The 19538-nt window shown below is 45.1% G+C and overlaps 1 protein-coding gene across 11 annotated transcripts in view; it reads right to left on the bottom strand.

Annotated features, from left to right (window-relative positions):
- Positions 1-19538, bottom strand: part of UBR4 (ubiquitin protein ligase E3 component n-recognin 4) — a 65798-nt gene that overhangs the window by 1449 nt on the left and 44811 nt on the right. For 6 of the 11 annotated variants that reach the window (XM_015882446.3, XM_015882448.3, XM_015882450.3 and 3 more), the window contains 29 exons: positions 19067-19192; positions 18761-18889; positions 18154-18497; positions 17853-17943; positions 17399-17483; positions 17134-17261; positions 16770-16902; positions 16402-16559; positions 15994-16103; positions 15377-15518; positions 14506-14587; positions 13435-13608; positions 13124-13245; positions 12579-12776; positions 12392-12472; positions 10643-10730; positions 10175-10302; positions 9838-9945; positions 9568-9687; positions 8699-8889; positions 8201-8374; positions 7564-7663; positions 7018-7236; positions 6637-6750; positions 6221-6363; positions 5810-5935; positions 5133-5327; positions 3894-4118; positions 283-373 (listed from right to left, as the gene is read on the bottom strand). In XM_015882446.3, the coding sequence (XP_015737932.2) occupies positions 283-373; positions 3894-4118; positions 5133-5327; positions 5810-5935; positions 6221-6363; positions 6637-6750; positions 7018-7236; positions 7564-7663; positions 8201-8374; positions 8699-8889; positions 9568-9687; positions 9838-9945; positions 10175-10302; positions 10643-10730; positions 12392-12472; positions 12579-12776; positions 13124-13245; positions 13435-13608; positions 14506-14587; positions 15377-15518; positions 15994-16103; positions 16402-16559; positions 16770-16902; positions 17134-17261; positions 17399-17483; positions 17853-17943; positions 18154-18497; positions 18761-18889; positions 19067-19192 (4125 nt within the window). The remainder of the gene's footprint in view (positions 1-282; positions 374-3893; positions 4119-5132; positions 5328-5809; positions 5936-6220; positions 6364-6636; positions 6751-7017; positions 7237-7563; positions 7664-8200; positions 8375-8698; positions 8890-9567; positions 9688-9837; positions 9946-10174; positions 10303-10642; positions 10731-12391; positions 12473-12578; positions 12777-13123; positions 13246-13434; positions 13609-14505; positions 14588-15376; positions 15519-15993; positions 16104-16401; positions 16560-16769; positions 16903-17133; positions 17262-17398; positions 17484-17852; positions 17944-18153; positions 18498-18760; positions 18890-19066; positions 19193-19538) is intronic. The other 5 variants (XM_015882447.3, XM_085508973.1, XM_085508974.1 and 2 more) reach the window with 1 other exon arrangement.

Raw genomic sequence — 19538 nt, 5'->3', positions numbered from 1 at the left:
GGACAGCTCAGTGCCAACCGGTCCAATGGACAACTTCAAGACTGACAACCATGCCCTGCTGTCACTGGATTTGTCCCAAACCCCATTACAAAGTCACCCCATTGATGACTTCCCAGTCTCTTTGTACAGAATGCAATGAGGTCTCTTCTCACCCTAATTATTTAACCCTTCCTGGAAGCTTTAAGCTATTTGGTGGATGCCCCTATCTGGTTCCTCACCCTCTGAACACCCTTGGTTGAAAAATAAGCAAGTGCACAAGCATAACCTTTATGATTCTCTTACCTTGAACATGTTGTAAATGAGATCTACGAGGGCCCAGAAGAGAAGCCCAGAGCGGTACGTTGCGTATTCCTTCACCGCCTTATCTGCCAATCTAGAGAGATAATGAAATCCATCTTGGAGTTAATCACTTTATTATGCTTTGGTAACCCATGTGATGAATAGTGTGAAAGCTGAAACGGCCCCAAAGCTGTCAATAATGTGTGGGGAATGGCTGTTGGGGAGCTCTGCTATGTGCTCTTGGACACAAAACAAACCTTGGGCATCCTGCATTGGTTCCTGTGGTTGGGAAACTGCTTTACGAGCTGTACCTGCTGTTACCAAAGCAGGTGAGCCAATAAAAAACATGTTTCATGGGGAGAAATCAAGCAGAGAGGGAAGTGAACTGCTAAGGCTGAGTGGGGAGTCAACAGCAAAGCTGGAAATATAATGCACAGCCCTTGCTTTTATGTCCACCATAGAATATTCCCAAAGAAATAACAAAACATGGGTCTCAGACAATGGCAGAATGTGATTCCAGCCCCTAAGAGGAACCTTGGTGAAATGGAACAATTTCTGCTTAACGCTGCTGGATTCCTGTACGGCCATGGGGGGGTTTGTGCCTTGGGATGTCTACCATCCAGCTGCAGAAATGCTACAAAAGGAGCAGAGCTGTCGTGGTGCACCAACTCCCAAAGCTTGCAAGATGAATCACCAACAGGTTGTGGCACGGCAGAACCTCCTGCCAGCAGCTCTCATGCCTTTGGAATTCTCTTGCACACTTTGCTCAGGTACAGCCACCTCCGTCACCAGCCTCTTCCAATCACTGCTCAAACGCTTTGAAAATGGCCTTTTTTGGGTATCCAGAACCAGCCCAGCTGCTGCTGACAGCAGGAAGCAGGACAGAGAGTATCACAGAATGGCTTGAGTTGGAAGGGACCCTTAAAGGTCTTCTAGTTCCAACTCACCTGCAATGAACAGGGACAGCTCAATCATCTGACCATCACCTGCAATACGCTGCTGGGTGGCAGCTAGGCTTAATTATTTGAAGGCAAAGCAATTAGTAAAGGTGACTAAGTTTGCATGGGAAGAAGAGCAATGTAAAGCGAGGCTAATTCTAGGCTCCTGAATACTGCAAGCCAGAGTTTCTTTTCATGTGCCTGGTTTTGATCTAATTGCTGTCTGCTCCTTTAATTGAAAACTAAAAGGCCCTTGTAGGGTCAGTCTGGGTAGGTTCCTTCTGGAGCAGCTGCTCCATGTAATACTCTACCTGGTCATTAATGTGAGCCATAGAATCAGGAAGGTCGGGAAAGACCACTAAGATCATCAAGTCCAACCACTGACCCATCACCTCCATGCCCACCAAACCATCTTATCCTCATTTGGGGAGGATAAATGGGGTATAATCTGTCAGAATTCATTAATCCCACATTTTTGACAAGGCTCTCCCCAGATCTGTTTCATACACAACAGCAAGGAAAGGGTGCTGAGGTTACACCACCTGCACACAGGGCATGGGCACCATTTCCCACCTTCATTTAGCACAGTGTTCTCTGCATCCTCCTTAATGAGATTTCATGGCCCTTTTTGGGAGCTGGAGGTGATGCTCAGCTGCTTTCAGATGCACTGATAGTTGCTATAGCAACTCTCCTGCATCTCTGCCACAGCAAGAGTGGAAGTGGGTCCCTGTTTCTATTCAGCATTCCAAAGTGCTGCGAAAAGCAGCGTTTCCACTAACGCTCTGCACTGCTTCTAACAGGGAATGCTAATTTTAATCTACTGCATGCAGACGTATCACCCTGTTGTTACAGACACAAGCTCCCTCACCACTGAGATATTGGCACTTATCTGTGGAGAGTCTGGACATCCACCACCCTCCTCCTGACTTCCCACAAGAATAAATAAGCCGAGACCTTGGAAATCAGAACTGGTGTTATCAGTGGAAGGCTTTGTGCTCTCTTAGTCTGCAGAGATTAAAGAAAGCCCTTGAATAAACCTTGACATAATTCCCAAGAGCTATTTCTGAGTGTTCTCCCTTGCAATCCCACAGACTGTGGGGCTGCTGGTGGTTCCTTCCACTTCAATCTGCTTTTATTGCCTACGTGCCTGGAGATAAGTTTGGAAAGAAACAACACCACGCATGGAGGGTTTCCAAGAACACCAGTAAACCCACACAGGGGCTTTGCTTCACCCATCTCTTCTGCAGACCACATGAAAGCATGAGCAAGCAACCCTCCAAGATAGCATCTCCTGTAACTGCTGCTCCCCCTTCCCAGCACTCAGGCAGAGGAATGGGAGCCAAGCAGGGAGCAGGCTGAGCTGGAACAGCAGAAAGTAACGCAGCAATCAATACAATAGCCCCTTTAAGGGCAAGGAAGCTCTTTTGATGCCTCTAATAGCATTGATGCACACTGTGTTATATGTAACTGCAATGTAATGACTTTATCAAACACGTAATTAATGTCATCAGAGTAAGAATGCCCCGTAAGATGACTTAGAATAATAATGAATGCATTCCTAATTATGACAGCTATTTAAAATCATCTTTTCAGAAACTGGAATTCCCCTTCCTGCTCTGGAAATATTTCCTTTTGTCAGGCAGCAGAGCCACTTATTCTCGTACATCTCAAGTGCCTGACAGCTGCTATTGATTCTTTTCTTTTTGGAAAGCAATGGCATTTGATTTCTATTTCTATTTGTCTATTTAAGGAAGCTGTTGTACTGATCACAAAGAGAACAGAAGGAGCCTTTTTACAAAGGGAAGCGCAGGAAGTTTTACTAGGAAAAATGTCTTCTCTAAAGAAGCAGTGATGCACTGGGGTAGGCTGCCCAGGGTGGTGGTACAGTCACTGTCCATGGAGGTGTTGAAGGAACAGAGATGTGGCACTGGGGAACACAGCTTACTGGGCATGGTGGGGATGGGCTGGGGTTGGACTGGGCAATTTTAGTGGTCTTTTCACAAAATCATAGAATGGCCCAGGTTGAAAAGGCCCACAATGATCATCCAGCTCCAACCCCCTGCTGTGTGCAGGGTCACCAACCAGCAGCCCAGGCTGCCCAGAGCCACATCCAGCCTGGCCTTGAATGCCTGCAGGGATGGGGCATCCACAGCCTCCTTGGGCAACCTGTTCCAGTGCATCACCACCCTCTGGGTGAAAAACTTCCTCCTAATACCCAACCTAAACCTCCCCTGTCTCAGTTTAAAACCATTCCCCCTTGTCCAATCACTATCCATCCTCGTAAACAGCCTTTTCCCCTCCTGTTTTATGCTCCCTTCAAATACTGGAAGGCCACAATGAGGTCTCCCTGGAGCCCTCTCTTCTCCAAGCTAAACAAGCCCAGTCCCCTCCAAGCCTAATGACTCTGATTCTGGTGGTTCTATGAGTGGGCATGGTAGTGATGGACAAGATAATCTGGTTTTTTTTTCCAACCTTAATGACTTTATGATCAGCTCCACCCCCACTTTATGATCAGATCCACCCCCAAACTCACACCTCTGCAACACTGAACACAGAGCTACAAAGAAATGGTTAACAACTGCCATTCTAAAATACTCATGTTCACTTCCTCAGGTCCCCACAAGCTGCCCATGTGGCTCAGGCAGTAATAGGAAGGAGGAGCTGTTGGTGGCTGACCTGCTGGCTCCCCCTGGTGACACCACCCTGGCGTGGGAGGTCACCAGGAGCCGCTTGAGGATCTCCACTCGTATGGCTTTCCACTTCTCAGGGGGTGAGATGTGCAACGCCAGCACGGTGTAGTAATGGGGCCCATCCACCTCATAGGCACTCTCCAGCCACTTCTCCCTGGGGTGCTCCATGAAGCTCTGGAGGTTTTTCTCCTCTCTCGACGTTGCTCGCGTTCTGAAACACAAGAAAAGCTTTAGCAATTGTTCTGGTTCTTGCATGCTGTTTGCTGCTTCCCAAATTCATCCAGTGCTTGAGTCTGTATTTGCTCATAGTGAAGCATGCAAGCCTAACAAACTCATTTCCCTGGAGCTGCATAAGTATGAGAGGTCTGCAAGGCAGCTGGCATTGCCCCAGGAAGACAATAATACTGTAAAGCTATTTTTCCTTTTGTTAGGGGAAAAAGTCAGGCCAAGAATCCCATGTGTTGGGTTGAACCTCTGCCCAACTGACTCTAAGCACGACTGCTCCTACAGCCAGATCTCAGGATCGATCCGTGTAATTCATCTGCTGCAAAAGCAATCAAGGAGGAGATACAGGCCAATTTGAAACCAAAAAGGTGGAGTGCTTACTGTAAGCTTCCATATTTTATACATGTGCATGTATATTTATCTCCCTTCTCTGCTCTGCTCTCTTCAGAAGAGCTATATAAACACCTATGAAGATGTGCAGCCCCTTCATCACAGCTCACTGCTGCATCCTCCCCATCAGGAGGTACCAATCAGTATCCCTAGCAGATAAAGCTATGTCTGAGCGTTCCGCATACCCCACATTTGCTATATAATGCAGCTGGTAGCCAACTAGTAGCTCTTTATTTTCTACATTTAGTAACAAAAACTGTGTCTGGAAAGGACATAATGCATTTTTATACAACAGCCACACAGCGGTTGCTGGGCTCGCTGGTGCCACTAAGCAGCCTTACAAGATGAAAAGAATAGTTTCATTTATGTGTCTCTCGAGAGACTCAGAAAAACAATAGTACAAGGATCTGGAGATAGATATTAAAAACAACAGGCAAATTGCATTACAGCCAAAATGCTGATTAGTTCCAGGCGGCAGAGATTTCACTGCACTCCATTTGGAACGACCTCAGTTTAAGAGGCACGTGTATCAACACTTACAGCCTCTTCCCATTAATATTACTTTTCAATATCTAACTGCAGAAATAAAAGGCATAAAACTGATACTGACGTGTTGAGGACGTAGAGCACCGTGTGGATGATGTAGGGAATGAGGTGTATGTTGCTCTCCCTTCCTCCTCCTCCAGTATCTACGCTGAACGATTGCTCCATAGCAAAACGCAGGAACAGCAGTTTAATGTCATGGACATTGAGCTGGTAGGTGGGCTCCCGCTGCCCTGTGCATTCTTGGAGGTAAGTGTTGTGTCTGAAAAACAGCAGTGAAGTGTCATTGGATTAAGAGTCTCTAAAGACTTTTCAATAAAGTTTCTTCTTCCACACTATGAATAAGTTAGAATGTGAGCAAGTATGTCAAAGCAAAGCTCTATAGAACAAACAGAATATGAAGATGCAAAGAGAGGCTCTGAGCTTACTCCAGCCAATCCAACTCCATGTGCATACACATTTACACACAGCAATATTATTTTCCTATGTCCAGGGCTTGGGATACAGCTCCTTGGCTGAAAAGCATTAGAGAAGTTACAACTCCTCATTTCTAATATGACTTCTAGAAGCCCTTCACAAAGTGAACCAGAATATGGACAACAGGATGATCAATCTACAAGCATTCTAGGTAAGTGGCAAGGACATTGTAACTCATTAGCACTGAGATATGGAGATCTACAAAAGGATTCTGTTGGTCTCACCTAACTCAAATGCAAAACACCATGAGAAGTGACAAATACTCACCGTGCTAAGCAAGTAGCAAAAGCAGACTCTGGCACATGAGGTCCCCAGACTGGCAGGAGCCCATTACACTTGGTGTTGGCATTTTGTAGGGCTGCACTCTCCCACTCTTCACGGCCACGAGCGAGTCTGTATTGAGAGAGCAAGCCATACACAGGCAAGTTAGAAACATGCAAGATTCTTTCAAAGGAACCACGAACAACTTGGCAGTTCCATAGTTTAAACTACAAACTACAGGCCTGACTTCCATTTAGCACAAGAAAGCAAACTGCAAAAGAGAAGAATGTGGCTGTCTGCAGGCTGCAAAGTGACAAATTCCTAAGCAAAACCCATTATAAGGCCAAGTGCTGTGCCCACACGCAAGCTCAGAAAGTAACATCAAGCACCACAACTCTGCTTATCATCAGAACGTACCGTACAGCTGCAAGGTGACAGTCGTAATGGACAATGTTGAAATGAGAGACTGTGCTGTACCCCTGCTGCTTTCGGGGCTTGTTCTCAAACTCCTCTAGTGCAACACGCTTGGTGAAAGTATAGATACCTAGGACCTTTGTAGGCTGCAATGACAATAGCTATGTTAGAGATCATCCACATTAGGAACAGTTCACACTTTGTGCCATTCTGACACTGCACTGAGTTCAAAAACTTGCACTGAGTGCATTTTCCCCCCAGCTCTCAATGGAAGCTTCCACTTCCCAACCACCTTTAGATCCCAAGAACCAAACCTGGGACTTCCTGACCTCCCAGAGCCAATGCACCGAGCCCTGTGAAGCTGGATGCTGAGTCCCCCTCAGGTGGTGAGAGAGCTTTGTAAACATATTGTGCTATACCTGAAACTTGTATCCTTCTCGGCAAATGCAGCAAGTCAGGCCTGGTTCTTCTATGAGCTCCTCCATCTGCTTAAGCAGTGCAGTCTTGGTCACCACCTGACCCTTCTCATTCGTCTGGAAAAGAAAACAACTTGAGCAGGTCAAAAAGACAATAAAGAACTGCACCGTCCCCACCACTGTAATAGGAATGCCCAACCCTATTCCCAGCTTGCTATTAGCAACCATATTTACTCTCCCAGCAGCACCAAGCAAACCGTGGGCTTCAGCTCTGCAATATTTGTCAATAAATCATTTTACACAATTCCTCATGTGGCAGTTTTAGCAGGGCACAAATAAAAGCCCATTAGATCACCAGTTGTCACCGGTGCAAACAGACATTACCGTCATCCCCAGCGTGCCCAGGGCCTTCTGTCTCATTGCCATGGCCATACGCTTCTTCTCTGCCCGTGTCTCCTTCCGGGCAGCGTCGATCTTCTTATTCACCTCTGGATGTTCCCTCAGTGCCTCCAGAAGATTCTCTGCTAACGTCCCAATCCCTTCATCACTCGACACCTGCTCGAGCTTGTGCAGGTTGGTAATGGAGTCTGTACCTATCAGCACCTGGCAGACATTGAAACACAGCACCTTCTTCAGAAAAAGGCTACATGCAATGCTGACCCTTCTTTTTGATCCCACTCATCACAGCTGACCAGAAGCACTGATCTAGAAGAATGTTTTGACTTCATTTATTCTTACATTATGGACTCTGGGACTTAAAACCATGTACAAGCAGCCTCTGCACTGGCCATCACTATGATACTGTCCCTCTCCAAGCCCAACAAAAAGCGTAGAGTCAAATACTGTAGAAACACCTGCTTAGCTATGACCACAAAAAGCAGTGTACCGAGCCAGTCATGCTCAGCTCAGCTTTGAATGTGGTCTCCTTACCTGTGTAGCAGGGTGCTGCGTGGCAAGTCCTCGGAGCAGGCGCAGGATAAAAGGAAGCGCAGGTCGAGATAAGAATTTCTTCCATATGTCTGCATCCAGACTGCACAGAGAAAAAGAGGCAGCAGCTGAAGGGCAGTCACCCATTCCAAAAAGGCCACTGGCAGTCAGCCAGCTGCACAGCTTGCAGAGCACAGGCTGCAGGCAAGACAAGCACCCCTCCCCCTGTGCCCCTTCTCTATTAATTAATGAACTGACATTCACACTCACACTTCCATGTTGTGCACATTAATAGCCAGACTGTCAACTCTCAGCCTTGGGATTTATGTTTGTGAGCTGTGCAGCAGCAGCAAAAGCTCTGTTCCAGTGTCACAGGTAAGGAACAGGCAGAAAAAAACCTGGCACTATGATACTCTGTTGTGATGGGTATCAAATGGGATGACTGCAGGCTTTTTAGCCTCTCTCTACAGCAATATTTTCTCATTGGATTCTCTGCATCTCAGATTTAGACAGTACCAAGTCTAAATGCTTCAGAAGGTGGACTTGTTAATAGCTGTCCTGGAAGATCACTGCATTTGGCAATGAAGAGATGAGACAAAGGTGTCTCACATTATCACGCTCATTAAGTAGTGACTCTTACTTCTTTGCACTGGGAATGTGTTTTTTCATGTAGTCAAGGGCGTTCTGTGTAATCCCCTTCTGGAGGATGAGATCTTTCAGCTGATGGCCGTTGCTGTTGTTTTTTATTCCCGCTGCTATTTTACAGAAGCAATCTAGGAAAACTTTATCATCTCCACTATGCTCCTCATCGTACCTGAAAGAGGAAAACAAAGGGTGACTTGGAGGTTCTTCAAGAATCTCTGCCTGTAATTCTCATTGCATTTATCATTGAAGGAATGTACATACTACAAATCAGAGACTCAAAATCCAACTCAGACCCCTGTCATCTCAGAAAGTACTTTAAAGCACCATTATTTATTTAAATTTTGTTTAAATGGCTAAGAAAATAAATGGGAAATCAAGCTAATGTACTAGGAATCTCTGAGGCTTTGTATTACACTGAAGTAAGCATCAGTAAGGTATAGATCTATCAATGTATTTGATTTCACATGTTTTTAGTTGAAATACGGCAACATACTTATCAAAGTTACAGTAGGGCTTAAACCGATCCACCAGGATCTGCATTTTCTCCATTTCCCCAAAGGACAAGTAAGGGATGATGCGTAACAGGCCCTGCAGGACGCTGAGATTGGAACGGACAAAGGTGCTGTTAATCTGGTCGAGCAACATCACCAGCTGATCTTTGTCACCAGTTAGGAGGAGGTTACCCTGCAAAGGGAAAAAAAAAGGATGATTTATGTTCAGGAATAAATCGACATCCTTCAAGGAAACCCAGTTTTGAAGGATTAGATTTCTAGACCCCGGATGAAGCAAGAAGATCCATCCTCATTTCCAAACAACTTATGAAATGGTTGCAAAACTCTTCAAAGCTGACATCTAACTTTTTCTACCTACTATTATTTTCTAGTCTAATAATCCCAGCCCAAAGGAAGGCAGATTCCTATAAAGCAATAGTTTCCAATGATGAGCAAGAAACTCTTTTCACTCTTGATGTACTTGAGATACAGCTCTTATCCTCAATTAGCTGTAAAACCAAGCATGTTTTCAGTATGTACAAAAACACTTGACAAAACAAGGCAGAGCCGCGTCTTTTCTTGTCTCTTATTGCCCTGTGGCCCAAAGCACCAGGGAAGGGATCCAAGCAGTGCTTATTAACCCCCACCTGGACTGTGCAAGAATCATCCCAAATAAGCTTTGCAGTGCTTTTGGTTCCTCCTGCCCTACCTTTGAGGCCTGCTAAGACATGCCAGCAAGCGTAACAAGGGTTAGGCTCCCATTTAGCACACCTCTGCAGCTCCCGAAGCTCAGCATCCCTGTAAGAAGATCCTCACCAGCCTTGAATCCCAGTCAACATTTCCATTTGTGCAGTAAGCCCCAGGCACTCACCTTGTCCTCACTCAGAGGTTCTGCATTGGATTCATCCAGTATTATTTCCATTATACTGAGCACTTGTTCTGCCACAGCTGCACCTCCACTGTCCTTACTTTCTTGCTCAGCCACCAGAGCCTGGAGAAGACAGCAGCAGTTACTGAAACAGCAACCCAGCAGCACTTAAGATCTCTTGCAGTTGTCATAAATAAGCATGACGGTAGAGAGGTAGTGTAAATTCACTGGAGTCCATAGAAAGCACTTCATGGAAGTCCAGGATGTCCTTACCAAGTTGAGAGTTCCCAGCATGACATTCAAAGTGTTCATCTCTGGCTTGACCAACTGCTGACGATTTATTTTCACCTTCACGCAGTAACTGAACAGTTTTAGCAGCACCTGCAAAACACAGAATGTGCTCCCTAGGGTACCTTCAAAACGAGCACTGGGGTTTTGCTGAAACCAAAAGCACTGAACAGTAGAGAATGATTATAGAAACAGAATGATTAGGTTGGAAAGGGCCTTAAAGACAGTTCCCATCCCTGCTGTGGCTGGCTGTTGCTCAGGCTGTCCAGGGCCCCAGCCATGACCCTGGTTGTATCTTCTAAGAAGAGAAACTGAGACTCACAGTGAGAAGGTGCCGGCCTTGCTTGAAGTCCTTAATACCAGTCAGCCTGTTGAGCATGCACTCCAAGCCTCCACACTGCGCCATGACACCTGCCATCTTGTAGACTTCTTCCTCATCCTCCTCTTCATCTACAGGAACAGAGACAGATCATGAAGGCAAAACCAGAGCACAATAGTGTACATTTACCAACAGTTCAAGTCACATTGACTGTATCAAATCTGAAAAGGCTTATGAGCAGGAACATGAAGGAGGGCCAGGCAGAACAGCCACGTGCCACACCAGTGTTTGTGTCTATAAAGCACAGAGTTGAAGTGCTGTTAAAATCCTCCTCCACACTAGGTGAAGCAGGTAAAGGCAGCAAAAGGAACGTCAATCAACTGTAAGCTGTGGGGATAAACAGTGTCACTGCTCTGCAGCGAACTTCAGACTTCAAATCTAATCCCAGCTTTCAGGAGACAAGTGCATTACCGGTGGTGGAGTCGAGAGACTCGATGAATTCCTCAGTTGCATCTCCTAGTAACCCTCGCATGCGGTAGATGATCCTCATTGGCTCCCCCTGCAAGAAAGGAGAGCATTATAGGAACTGTGCTTCTGGGAACATGCATATACACAGCCTTGACTTGACCTGACAGCTGATGGTAACAGGGAGAAATCTTTCACTGCCTCATTCTCCCCTTACTGAGATGAATTAGGAAAACAGCAAAGCTACTACCTACAAAAACCTCAATCACTCATCTGTCTGTCTGCTAAGTTAGACAGACAGCCCGTAATAAACAGACTCCTCCTTATGTCTCCTCCAATGGTTTCCTTGAGCACCAGTGAAAGATGCAGGTAAGGAAAACGTGTTCATCTCTAGGGAAGCATCTGCTTTTCACAGCAACTTCTCTGAGGGTATTCACAGCATACCTGGGAAATACAGGGCACTGGCAATGAAGCAAGAAAAGCTAATTGGATGAATGATTTCAAGCAGATAAAATCCGCAGTGATGGAAAATGGAAGAGGAGCAGAAAAAGCCAATTTAACGTGCTTTTAAGTAAGGTGGGATGTTATTACAGCGATACAACCAAACCCAATACCAGGCCGTGCTTCTGCCCTGGGAAAGGATGAGTTTTCCAGCTGGAAATATTGACTGCATATCGCTACACTTTCCATTTTAATCCATAGGTCTGAATAAAAAGCAGAAAAGAAAAATCCCAGATTTGGGAGCAGGAGACCTTGTGAGAGAAAACCTGTCAGAGAGCGCGCTAAGCCTAATGTGGAATAAGCAGTGCTTAATGTCACAGCAAATACATAAGCACGGGGAAAGCCCCGGGGGGAAGATCTGCTCAAAGGCCACGCTAGAGACCAGCAATTAACACCACAGGGGCCCTGGTAAAATGGCAGATGAACAAAAAAAAGCCAGCAAGAGACAAGAGAAACAAAAAGGGGCCTGAGGTTGCTTTCTTGTGAGCCTGTCTATTTCCTAGGGAACACAAGCTGCCACTCCAGAAGTGCTTTGCAGAGGTGCTCACAAAGGACGACAGATGAAAGCTGCTTGGTGACAGTAAAGCTGAGCACACTCTGCCTCTCCCTGCCAGCGCTGCATCTCAGAAGAGAAGAGCTCTGGGTGCTGCTCAGAGAGGGCACGTGGGCTGGGGCAATGTGTGCCATGGGTGCCCTCATTTCCCTTTGGGACTGCACTCAAGTTCAAGCAGGACCTCAGTGGTTGAGACTGGCATCTCATTCCCCTGTTCAAGCTGAACAAAAATGCAAAGCAATATGGAGATATGTCAGATGCTCTCTCTGCATAAATAATTTGGGCTCATCCCTGAAGTGCAGACTGATGGAGCAATCAGGTGCCTCAGACTGCAAGCACGCAGTAAGCTGCCATGTGCATACGGAGTGTGAAATGTGCTTTGAAAGGAAGTGACACAAAGCTCAGACCCTTCCCTAAAGGAAGGTAAGAAAGTTAGTCACTCAAGAAGGCAGATCAGGTACCTGACATACTGCACAGGTAAGTTCAACACACTCACCTGGGTCAGCATGATGTGCTTTTAAATCACTTATGTTGCAGAACTGACTAACAGTCTATCCAAATAGAGCAAAACAGGTGCTGAGCAATTATGTGAAGAAATTCTTTGTTAGGAAATAAATACCGACTTGTGATTTATCTGTTCTTGATATCAAGGATAAGTGCTTTGTGCTGTTAATGTACACACATATGAGGATAACACATACCTCATTAGTAGGACACCACACCTTCTTGTAGACCTCAGCCACAGGCAGATCCAAACTGATGATCTTATTGTTCACCAAAAGCTGAAAGAGAGAAAAACAATAGATCTAGAACAAGCCCACAACACATCAGCTGCCTGGAAATGTCCCCACACATTTGTGCAAGAAATCCACACTTGTGCATTCTCACCTCCATTCCACTGTCATCCTCCAGCAGAGCTACCAGGTCACAGTCCTGACAGATTTTGTTCTTGATGTCCCTCATGAGCGGCCCAATGCCAGGCTCATTACTGCTATAGGGATTTCCTGGCATTCTGCCTTGCAAGAAGTCTTCCTGCTGAGGATCTTTCTCCAGTGTTACAAAGAACTCAGTTACTTCATTCTCCTCCTAAAGAACAACAGAGCAGAGGCAGGGTAAAGGAGTTTTCTCCAAGTCCCATTCCTATTCTTACATTCTTATGGTAGCAATTAGCAGGATGTCCTTTAAACATAAAGTGCTTCCATCATTGGAGTATCCTGCTTTACACACACACATCACTTAGTTAACAAATTCCTGAAGACAAAGCAATACTGCTTTTTATTGCATGCCAAAGCAGGAAACCTCAATATTAAATTCCCCAAATGGGCCTGTTTTACATTGGCTCACAGTAAATCATTATCATAGGCTATTGTTTTTTGACAATATACTAGCACTTCTGATTCCATACATCATGCTGTGGCCATCTGTATACTTACAGGATAGATAATACTGCACAATCTCTCAAAGATGAAAACAGGAGTCCTGTAGTCATCGAGGCTGTAACGTTTTGCAGTCTCTATACACACTGCCATAAACGCTTTGGTTTCAGATTCTGTGCCTGCCAAGAAACACAAGTATTACAAAAGACACAAGAGTCAGTATAAAACTGGAGACCAAGCCATTAAAAAAGCCAGCAACAACTCGCTATAGAAGTCTCTTAGAGAGAAGCTCTTCATGTGGCTGTAACTATCTGCTTTTCATCTTAATTGATCCAGAGCCTGTATTCATGGAACCAAGGTGGCTTTACCTGTTGTCATATCTTCCAGCATCTCCAGCAGCATGTCCTGGGTTTCATCGATCAGCTTTGTTCTCTGTACTACTAACTTCCTCAAACACAGGTACCCATTCAGGACAGTACCCACCAGGCGGCTTTTGAAGTGTCGTTTGATGGACTCCACCTCCACAAAGGAAGAGAGAAGGCCTACAAAGCAATGACATATTCAGGAAGAGGGGAAGAGAATTTGGTTTGCTGGCTCTGAATTTCATGTGGCCAGAAACTGGGCAGAATAATATAAAACAGCGTGATGAACTGTCTTATTCCAACTCCCCTTGTCGGTTTGTGGTTTAAAACTCAAGCCTATGAACTGAATGGTTGGAAGCAAAAATCTTGGCCTGCAAGAGCTGTCTATAAATTATACCATGTGGAAATGAGGAAAAGGTACACAGAGATTTTTCTCTTGTGAGATACTTCAGAAGCAAATGGCTGCTCCCCTTCCAATGCTGAAGTTGCCTCTGACAATGCGACTCATCAGTTACATCACCACACTCCTTGTTAATACAGCAAAGAAAGGAATCAGTGGACATTTTGATTCTTTCCCATTACATTTATCAACATGCTTTTTCTGGCCAGAAGCCACGCTTTATGAGTTAGTCCATTCATTTCTGAAGAATGTGCAGGAGGATAGAAAAAAGAACAACCTAGTTATTATAAAACACTCCCATTTCCAAGAAAAGGGGAGTGGAAAAAAAGCATACATCAGGAGATTGAAAAATGAAAAGCTATGATACATTAAGTGAGAAACAAACAGTAGCAGCCCCAGGAATCATAGTGGTCAATAAGTACAAAGGAGAAAAGTGATATGACAAAGTTTGCTCATGATACGTTACCACAGTTCAGGTAACTGCATACTGAAACTGACCACAAAAGATAAAGGAAAGTCTACTTTGGGACTGAATGTTGAACTGATGGCAAAAATCCAATGCTGACAGCTGAAGAACATTGAATCACTTCTCAGAAATTTCATTATATGCTGTGATAGAAGGATGATCATCCTGCCTCCAATCCTACTGCAAGAATTACATTGATACCACCAAATACCTGTGAGACTCTTCAAGGCATATCCTTGCTGCAAATCAGTGCTGAGTGTTGCTTCCTCCAAGGCAAGTAAGCGAGCTATTTCCTGAAAATAATTAACAAGTCCATTAGGACAACGAGCTGCAATGTCAATGCTGATGAGCTTGTGAGCGTCTAACAGACTGAAACCTAACATACATTGACTCGTGGGGTGCAGAGGAACATAGTAAAAGAACAAAGTCAGCCACAGAGAAACTACAACTGCTCTGCAGCAGTGAGAAGGAAGAGGAGAGAAAAAACAATCCAAATCTCCTCCTTTACATTCTCCCTGTACTCACCTCATGACTATTAGCATTGCTTTGCTCTAGGGGCCCTCCATGATGGACCCACCACCCCCACTGAATCTGTCACCTTCTTTGGGGTGCAGCTGTGAGCACTACACAACAGCTAAACACTAAGACCTCACTCTCTGACAAATGCAATTTAAATGTGTTTCCTCTCCAACAGGCTGTAAATTCATGTTTAAGGAATGGTAGCACACCTAATCTTCCCTTGTCATGAAGAGCTTTCAGAGTCCAGCCTGGCAGCTAAGACAGCTTTCAGCTTGGACCTCATGCCAAGTCAGGGGAGCAATATTTATACCCTTTAGCACAGCTGTGCACCTAACAGATAATCATGTACCAGGCAGTTTACACAGAGGCCTGCTACTGCTGGGGCTAAAACCACTGCAGCTGTTTCTGTTGAGATGACAGGGTAAAAGTGTGAAATTCATAAACCTGGCAGTGGTCAGCAACTGAACAAAGAGATGAAGGTTTAAAAACACAAAAGCCAGACAGATTGAAGGGTCTGGGACAAGCTTTCTGCTACAATTTACTTCCTCCAAACATGCCCATACCTTCGTGATGAGGCTGCCAATATAGGGCAGAACGCCTCTGGCTGCCAGGTAGACTTTCCAGTGGGCAGGTTTGATGAGTTTCTGGTACAGTGCCAGGTACTCAGCAGCACATTCGCCAGCAATGCTCAGCTCATCCAGGTAGCTGGTAAAGAGAAGCACATGCTGACAACCAACACTCAGCAACAAGTCCCCCTCACTCTCTGTTCTTCCTCACTAGCAGCGTTACCAGTATTCGTTAATCACTGCTAAAGTGATACTTCATCCAAAAAAAGATGGTGACCAACTGTGATAACACTGTCACTTGTGCTAAGTTATGTCATGTTAGTTAGAAGAGAGTTTCCCCTGTTATCTTGCTGTCTAAGAGACCAAGAAAATTATGTCCACGCAGCTGAATATCATCTGCTTACCTCTGGAAAATACAGAATGCCAAGCAACAAAAAAAGTCTTTCCTAAAACACTATCCACCAAGCTAATTAAATTTAAGAACCCAGCACAAAACAAGATGTCAATCAGAAGTATACTATAGGCGGAGGTGATAAAAGAAGAAGGGAGTGATTCTCACGGGAATTAAGAGAAAAATAATCCAGGAGCTGCCAAGTGTGGCATCATGGAAATACCTCGTAAGGAGATCAAGGACCTGTTGTTTGCGGCTGGGGATGGTAGCCAGAGCTTCCACAATGGTACACGCAGCCTGCCTTGCGGCTTGAGTGGCTGGAGTAAACAGCACCTAAAGCAAAAGCATTAACATAAGGTATCACTTGATGTGCGGAGATAAACCAGGGATACCTCACTAGACAGCACACATTGGGACAGTTTGGTGACTTGATGGCAGCGTTTATTTGTTCTTCTAAAGACTTCATTCTAAGAGAATGCCTACATGATGTTCTACATCAAAACATTTATACTATGCACTCATCCACACAGCATGTAAATGATGGCAAACTACCAACATTCCCTGGTGGTTAACTGTGACCCATGGTGCTGACAGGCCAATACATCACACTGGAGCTTTCACCCATGTTTACCTGTCGCAGCCAATTGTTGTGTCCCAGCTTGAGATCCAGTGGACAAGTCCTCTTCCCACGACGACTCATAAACTGCTTCCATTTCCAGACATATTTTTCTGACAAATAGAGTTGGTGAAGTTCTGCTTTGCTGGGAGGTTTCCCATTGGCATCTACACCTGCAATATTGAACACAAATCAAGAGAAATGTTTATCTTCAGGCATAGTGTGTTTTCTGCTCAGAAGCTGAGCAGTGCAGCTTAGAAAGGTCACTGCTGCCATCTCCACAGATGGCATGGTTAAGTGTGAAGATGGTATCAGATGGCAGGGATAGGAGCCAACGTAACAAAAATACATGCATGTTCTTTCACAGCTAAAAAACACACAACTACCTCTGGCAGGGAGGCACTTTTTCCAAGCTTCATACGATGCTTTGGGGTCCCTCTTGAGCCACAGTTGAGCTTGTGCATGGATTTCATTGCTGTAAGGCTTCACAGTGGTGAGTGCATCTGCAGGCACATCCTAGCAGACAAAAGCAGCTCTGTGACTCCTGACAAAGCCACAAACTGCAGCTAAATCAGTCATGGAGCAGCCAACCAATATGGCCTTTATCAGAATTATAGCTGTATTTAAAAACATGAGTCAGATGTACTTGATTCCACAAAACTGCTGGATGTACCAAGAGCTTACCCCTAAAAAGCAGACTCTAATCAGCTCATTTTCAGATACTTTGCTCCAATTCTAAGGCAATACCTTGTTTTTCTTGCTGGTTGGAGCAGGTGGTTTGATCAGCTTTTGAAGAATGCGCAGGCACATGAGGGTGATGTTTTCAACAACCACTGGAGTCTTAATGTTCACTGCCATCAGAAAGAGGCTGAGAGCTGAAAGAGAGACATGCTCATGCCACCAAGATCTGCACGTGGGGACCCCTCCACAGCTCTGTACAGCACCTCAGAAGTGCTTGGACCTGGGCATAGCGTTTAAAATAAAGCTTTTACTTCTAGCTCTTTCAACTCACCACAGCGTAGTCGGAGCTCCCAGCAGCTGTCTTCCTTTGAGATGGAGTCTGTGAGCAGCAACATCTCATACTGGAGACTGCTAGCCTGTAAGAGAGACATGCAAAAGCTTAAAAAGGTGACAAAGGATTCCCTTTTGCCTTCTGATATTTAAAAATACAGCTTTAAAACACATTGATCCAAGTACATCTTAGTCCCATCCCTAATTGAGATGACAGGCAGTCTGCCTGAGAGAGCTGCAAGCTGAGCTGCAAACAACAGTTAAGGCATGTAGAACAGCCTGAGGAAACTCAGGCATGTTACTATCATGTGATGTTGTACTTTACCTTAATTCCTATCAAGACACCTTATATATCACACACAGATTATGATAACAGAGAAAATGTAATGACTGGAATACACCAGCAACTGAAGAGGGTCAGAAAAAAAAACAAAGAAAGCACTGGAGTCACTCACCAAGTCTGGATTTGCCCAGTGTCCCTTCAGAGCTGCAGAAACCTTCCCTATGATTAAATCATTCATCTGCTGCGTGGCTTCTGGATTGTCCCTAATGCAAGAAGGGAAAAAGAGAATGCTGCTATGCTGTGCTCCTACTGAATACCAAAAGCTCCTGGGATTTCAGCATAGCTGATGACAAAGGTACAGCAAGCAGTTACGGTCTACTGTTTGCTGATGTTAGATTTCTCCCCTACACAGCTACACCTTCCCAGTTCTGCTTTTACTAGGAGAGGGCTATGAGCACTGGATCAAACCATACCTGGTCAGAAGGCACATGAGCTGACGGACCTCCTCCCTCATGGTGGCTGCACCCCGCCGCAAGTTGTAGTCAAACAGCTCTCGGATAAGGCCCTGGGACACGAGGATATGCCTGATGGCAGAGTTAGTTGCCAAAGCCCGAAGCAACGTTATGCAGTGTTCAGTGACAGCTGAGGCACAGCCGTAACACTTCGTTGACGACGTGTGACCGCAGCCTAGAACAGACAAGGCACGGTACTGGCTGGCAGTGAATGTGGGTTGGACAGTGGTCCGTGAGGACTTTGTTGCTGCCTCCCTCTGTTGAAGGTCATACTCCAGGAGCTCCTTCCGAGAGGCAAATACTTTCTGGAAACACAAGAAAGGAGAAATGAAAGTTGTGAAGCAGTACACAGTCACTAAACCTACTTACAGATCACTTGCACTGTACACTTTATGGACATACATTATGTTTCATAAAACTCAAAATCTCTCATGTCAGTGGCAGACTTGGGAAATTCATTAGAAATGTCAGCCTAAGTCCCAGTTATCTGCTCTGTTTTAAGGCTCATTGTCCACATTAGAAGCAGAAAGAAACACATGACCCAAATATAAATCAAAGCTCATCGTACCTGGATGATTTTGGAAAGTTCATCAAATGAGTTCTTGCAGTCCCCACAGTACTCCTGGGCTAACTGCAGTATGTATCTGTTCACACTAGCTGAGGTAGAACTAATCCCTCCACTACTACCAGATTCATCCTGGAACAGAGAGGAAAATAAAAGGCATCAACATATGGAAACTACATGCAAAAAATAACCACTACAGAACAGCATCTGAGGCAAGGGTCTCCAGCTGTCCTTGGCAATATAAAAGCCAATGTCCCGCCTGCCTCCTACAAGGGTTTTTCTGTGCAAAATCCATTTGTCCTTTGTTACCTGGGGCTTTTCAGGAGCTGCTTCATTCACTTTGCACAGAAGGTTTTCCAGCTGCGGTCGATGTCCCATCAGCTGGTGATACACTCTGTCAGCTTTGTCCAAGAGAGTGTTGATGTTTGTTACTGCCTAAGAATAAAAGAAGAAAGGAAACTTTTGGTTTATGTTCAGACAGGATTTCTAATTCTACTGAGCTACACCTCCAAGTTTTCCCACATCTTATGAAGTGTAACTAAAAAGTGTGAGCTTTGCTTCTTCCACAAGTATCCAGTGTGCAACACTGTAATCTGCACACTCAGACTTTGTGACAGGCCACACGGACACTGCATGTACTGCAATGGGTTCCTCTTTCATTAGCAGGACTCCAGAGATGGGATGCTAATGTGTACAGCACAACATTGCACAGCAAGACAAAGAGATGCAGTGCTAGATAGCTAGTATGTATGCAAAGCACTGAATAATGTCTTTGAAGAAT

This window comes from Coturnix japonica, chromosome 9, assembly GCF_054131305.1.
Source record: "Coturnix japonica strain WE chromosome 9, WE-NBRP24, whole genome shotgun sequence".
NCBI lineage: Eukaryota > Metazoa > Chordata > Aves > Galliformes > Phasianidae > Coturnix > Coturnix japonica.
The sequence above is the reverse complement of the archived record's forward strand: the minus strand, read 5'-3'. Positions and strand labels throughout refer to the sequence as shown.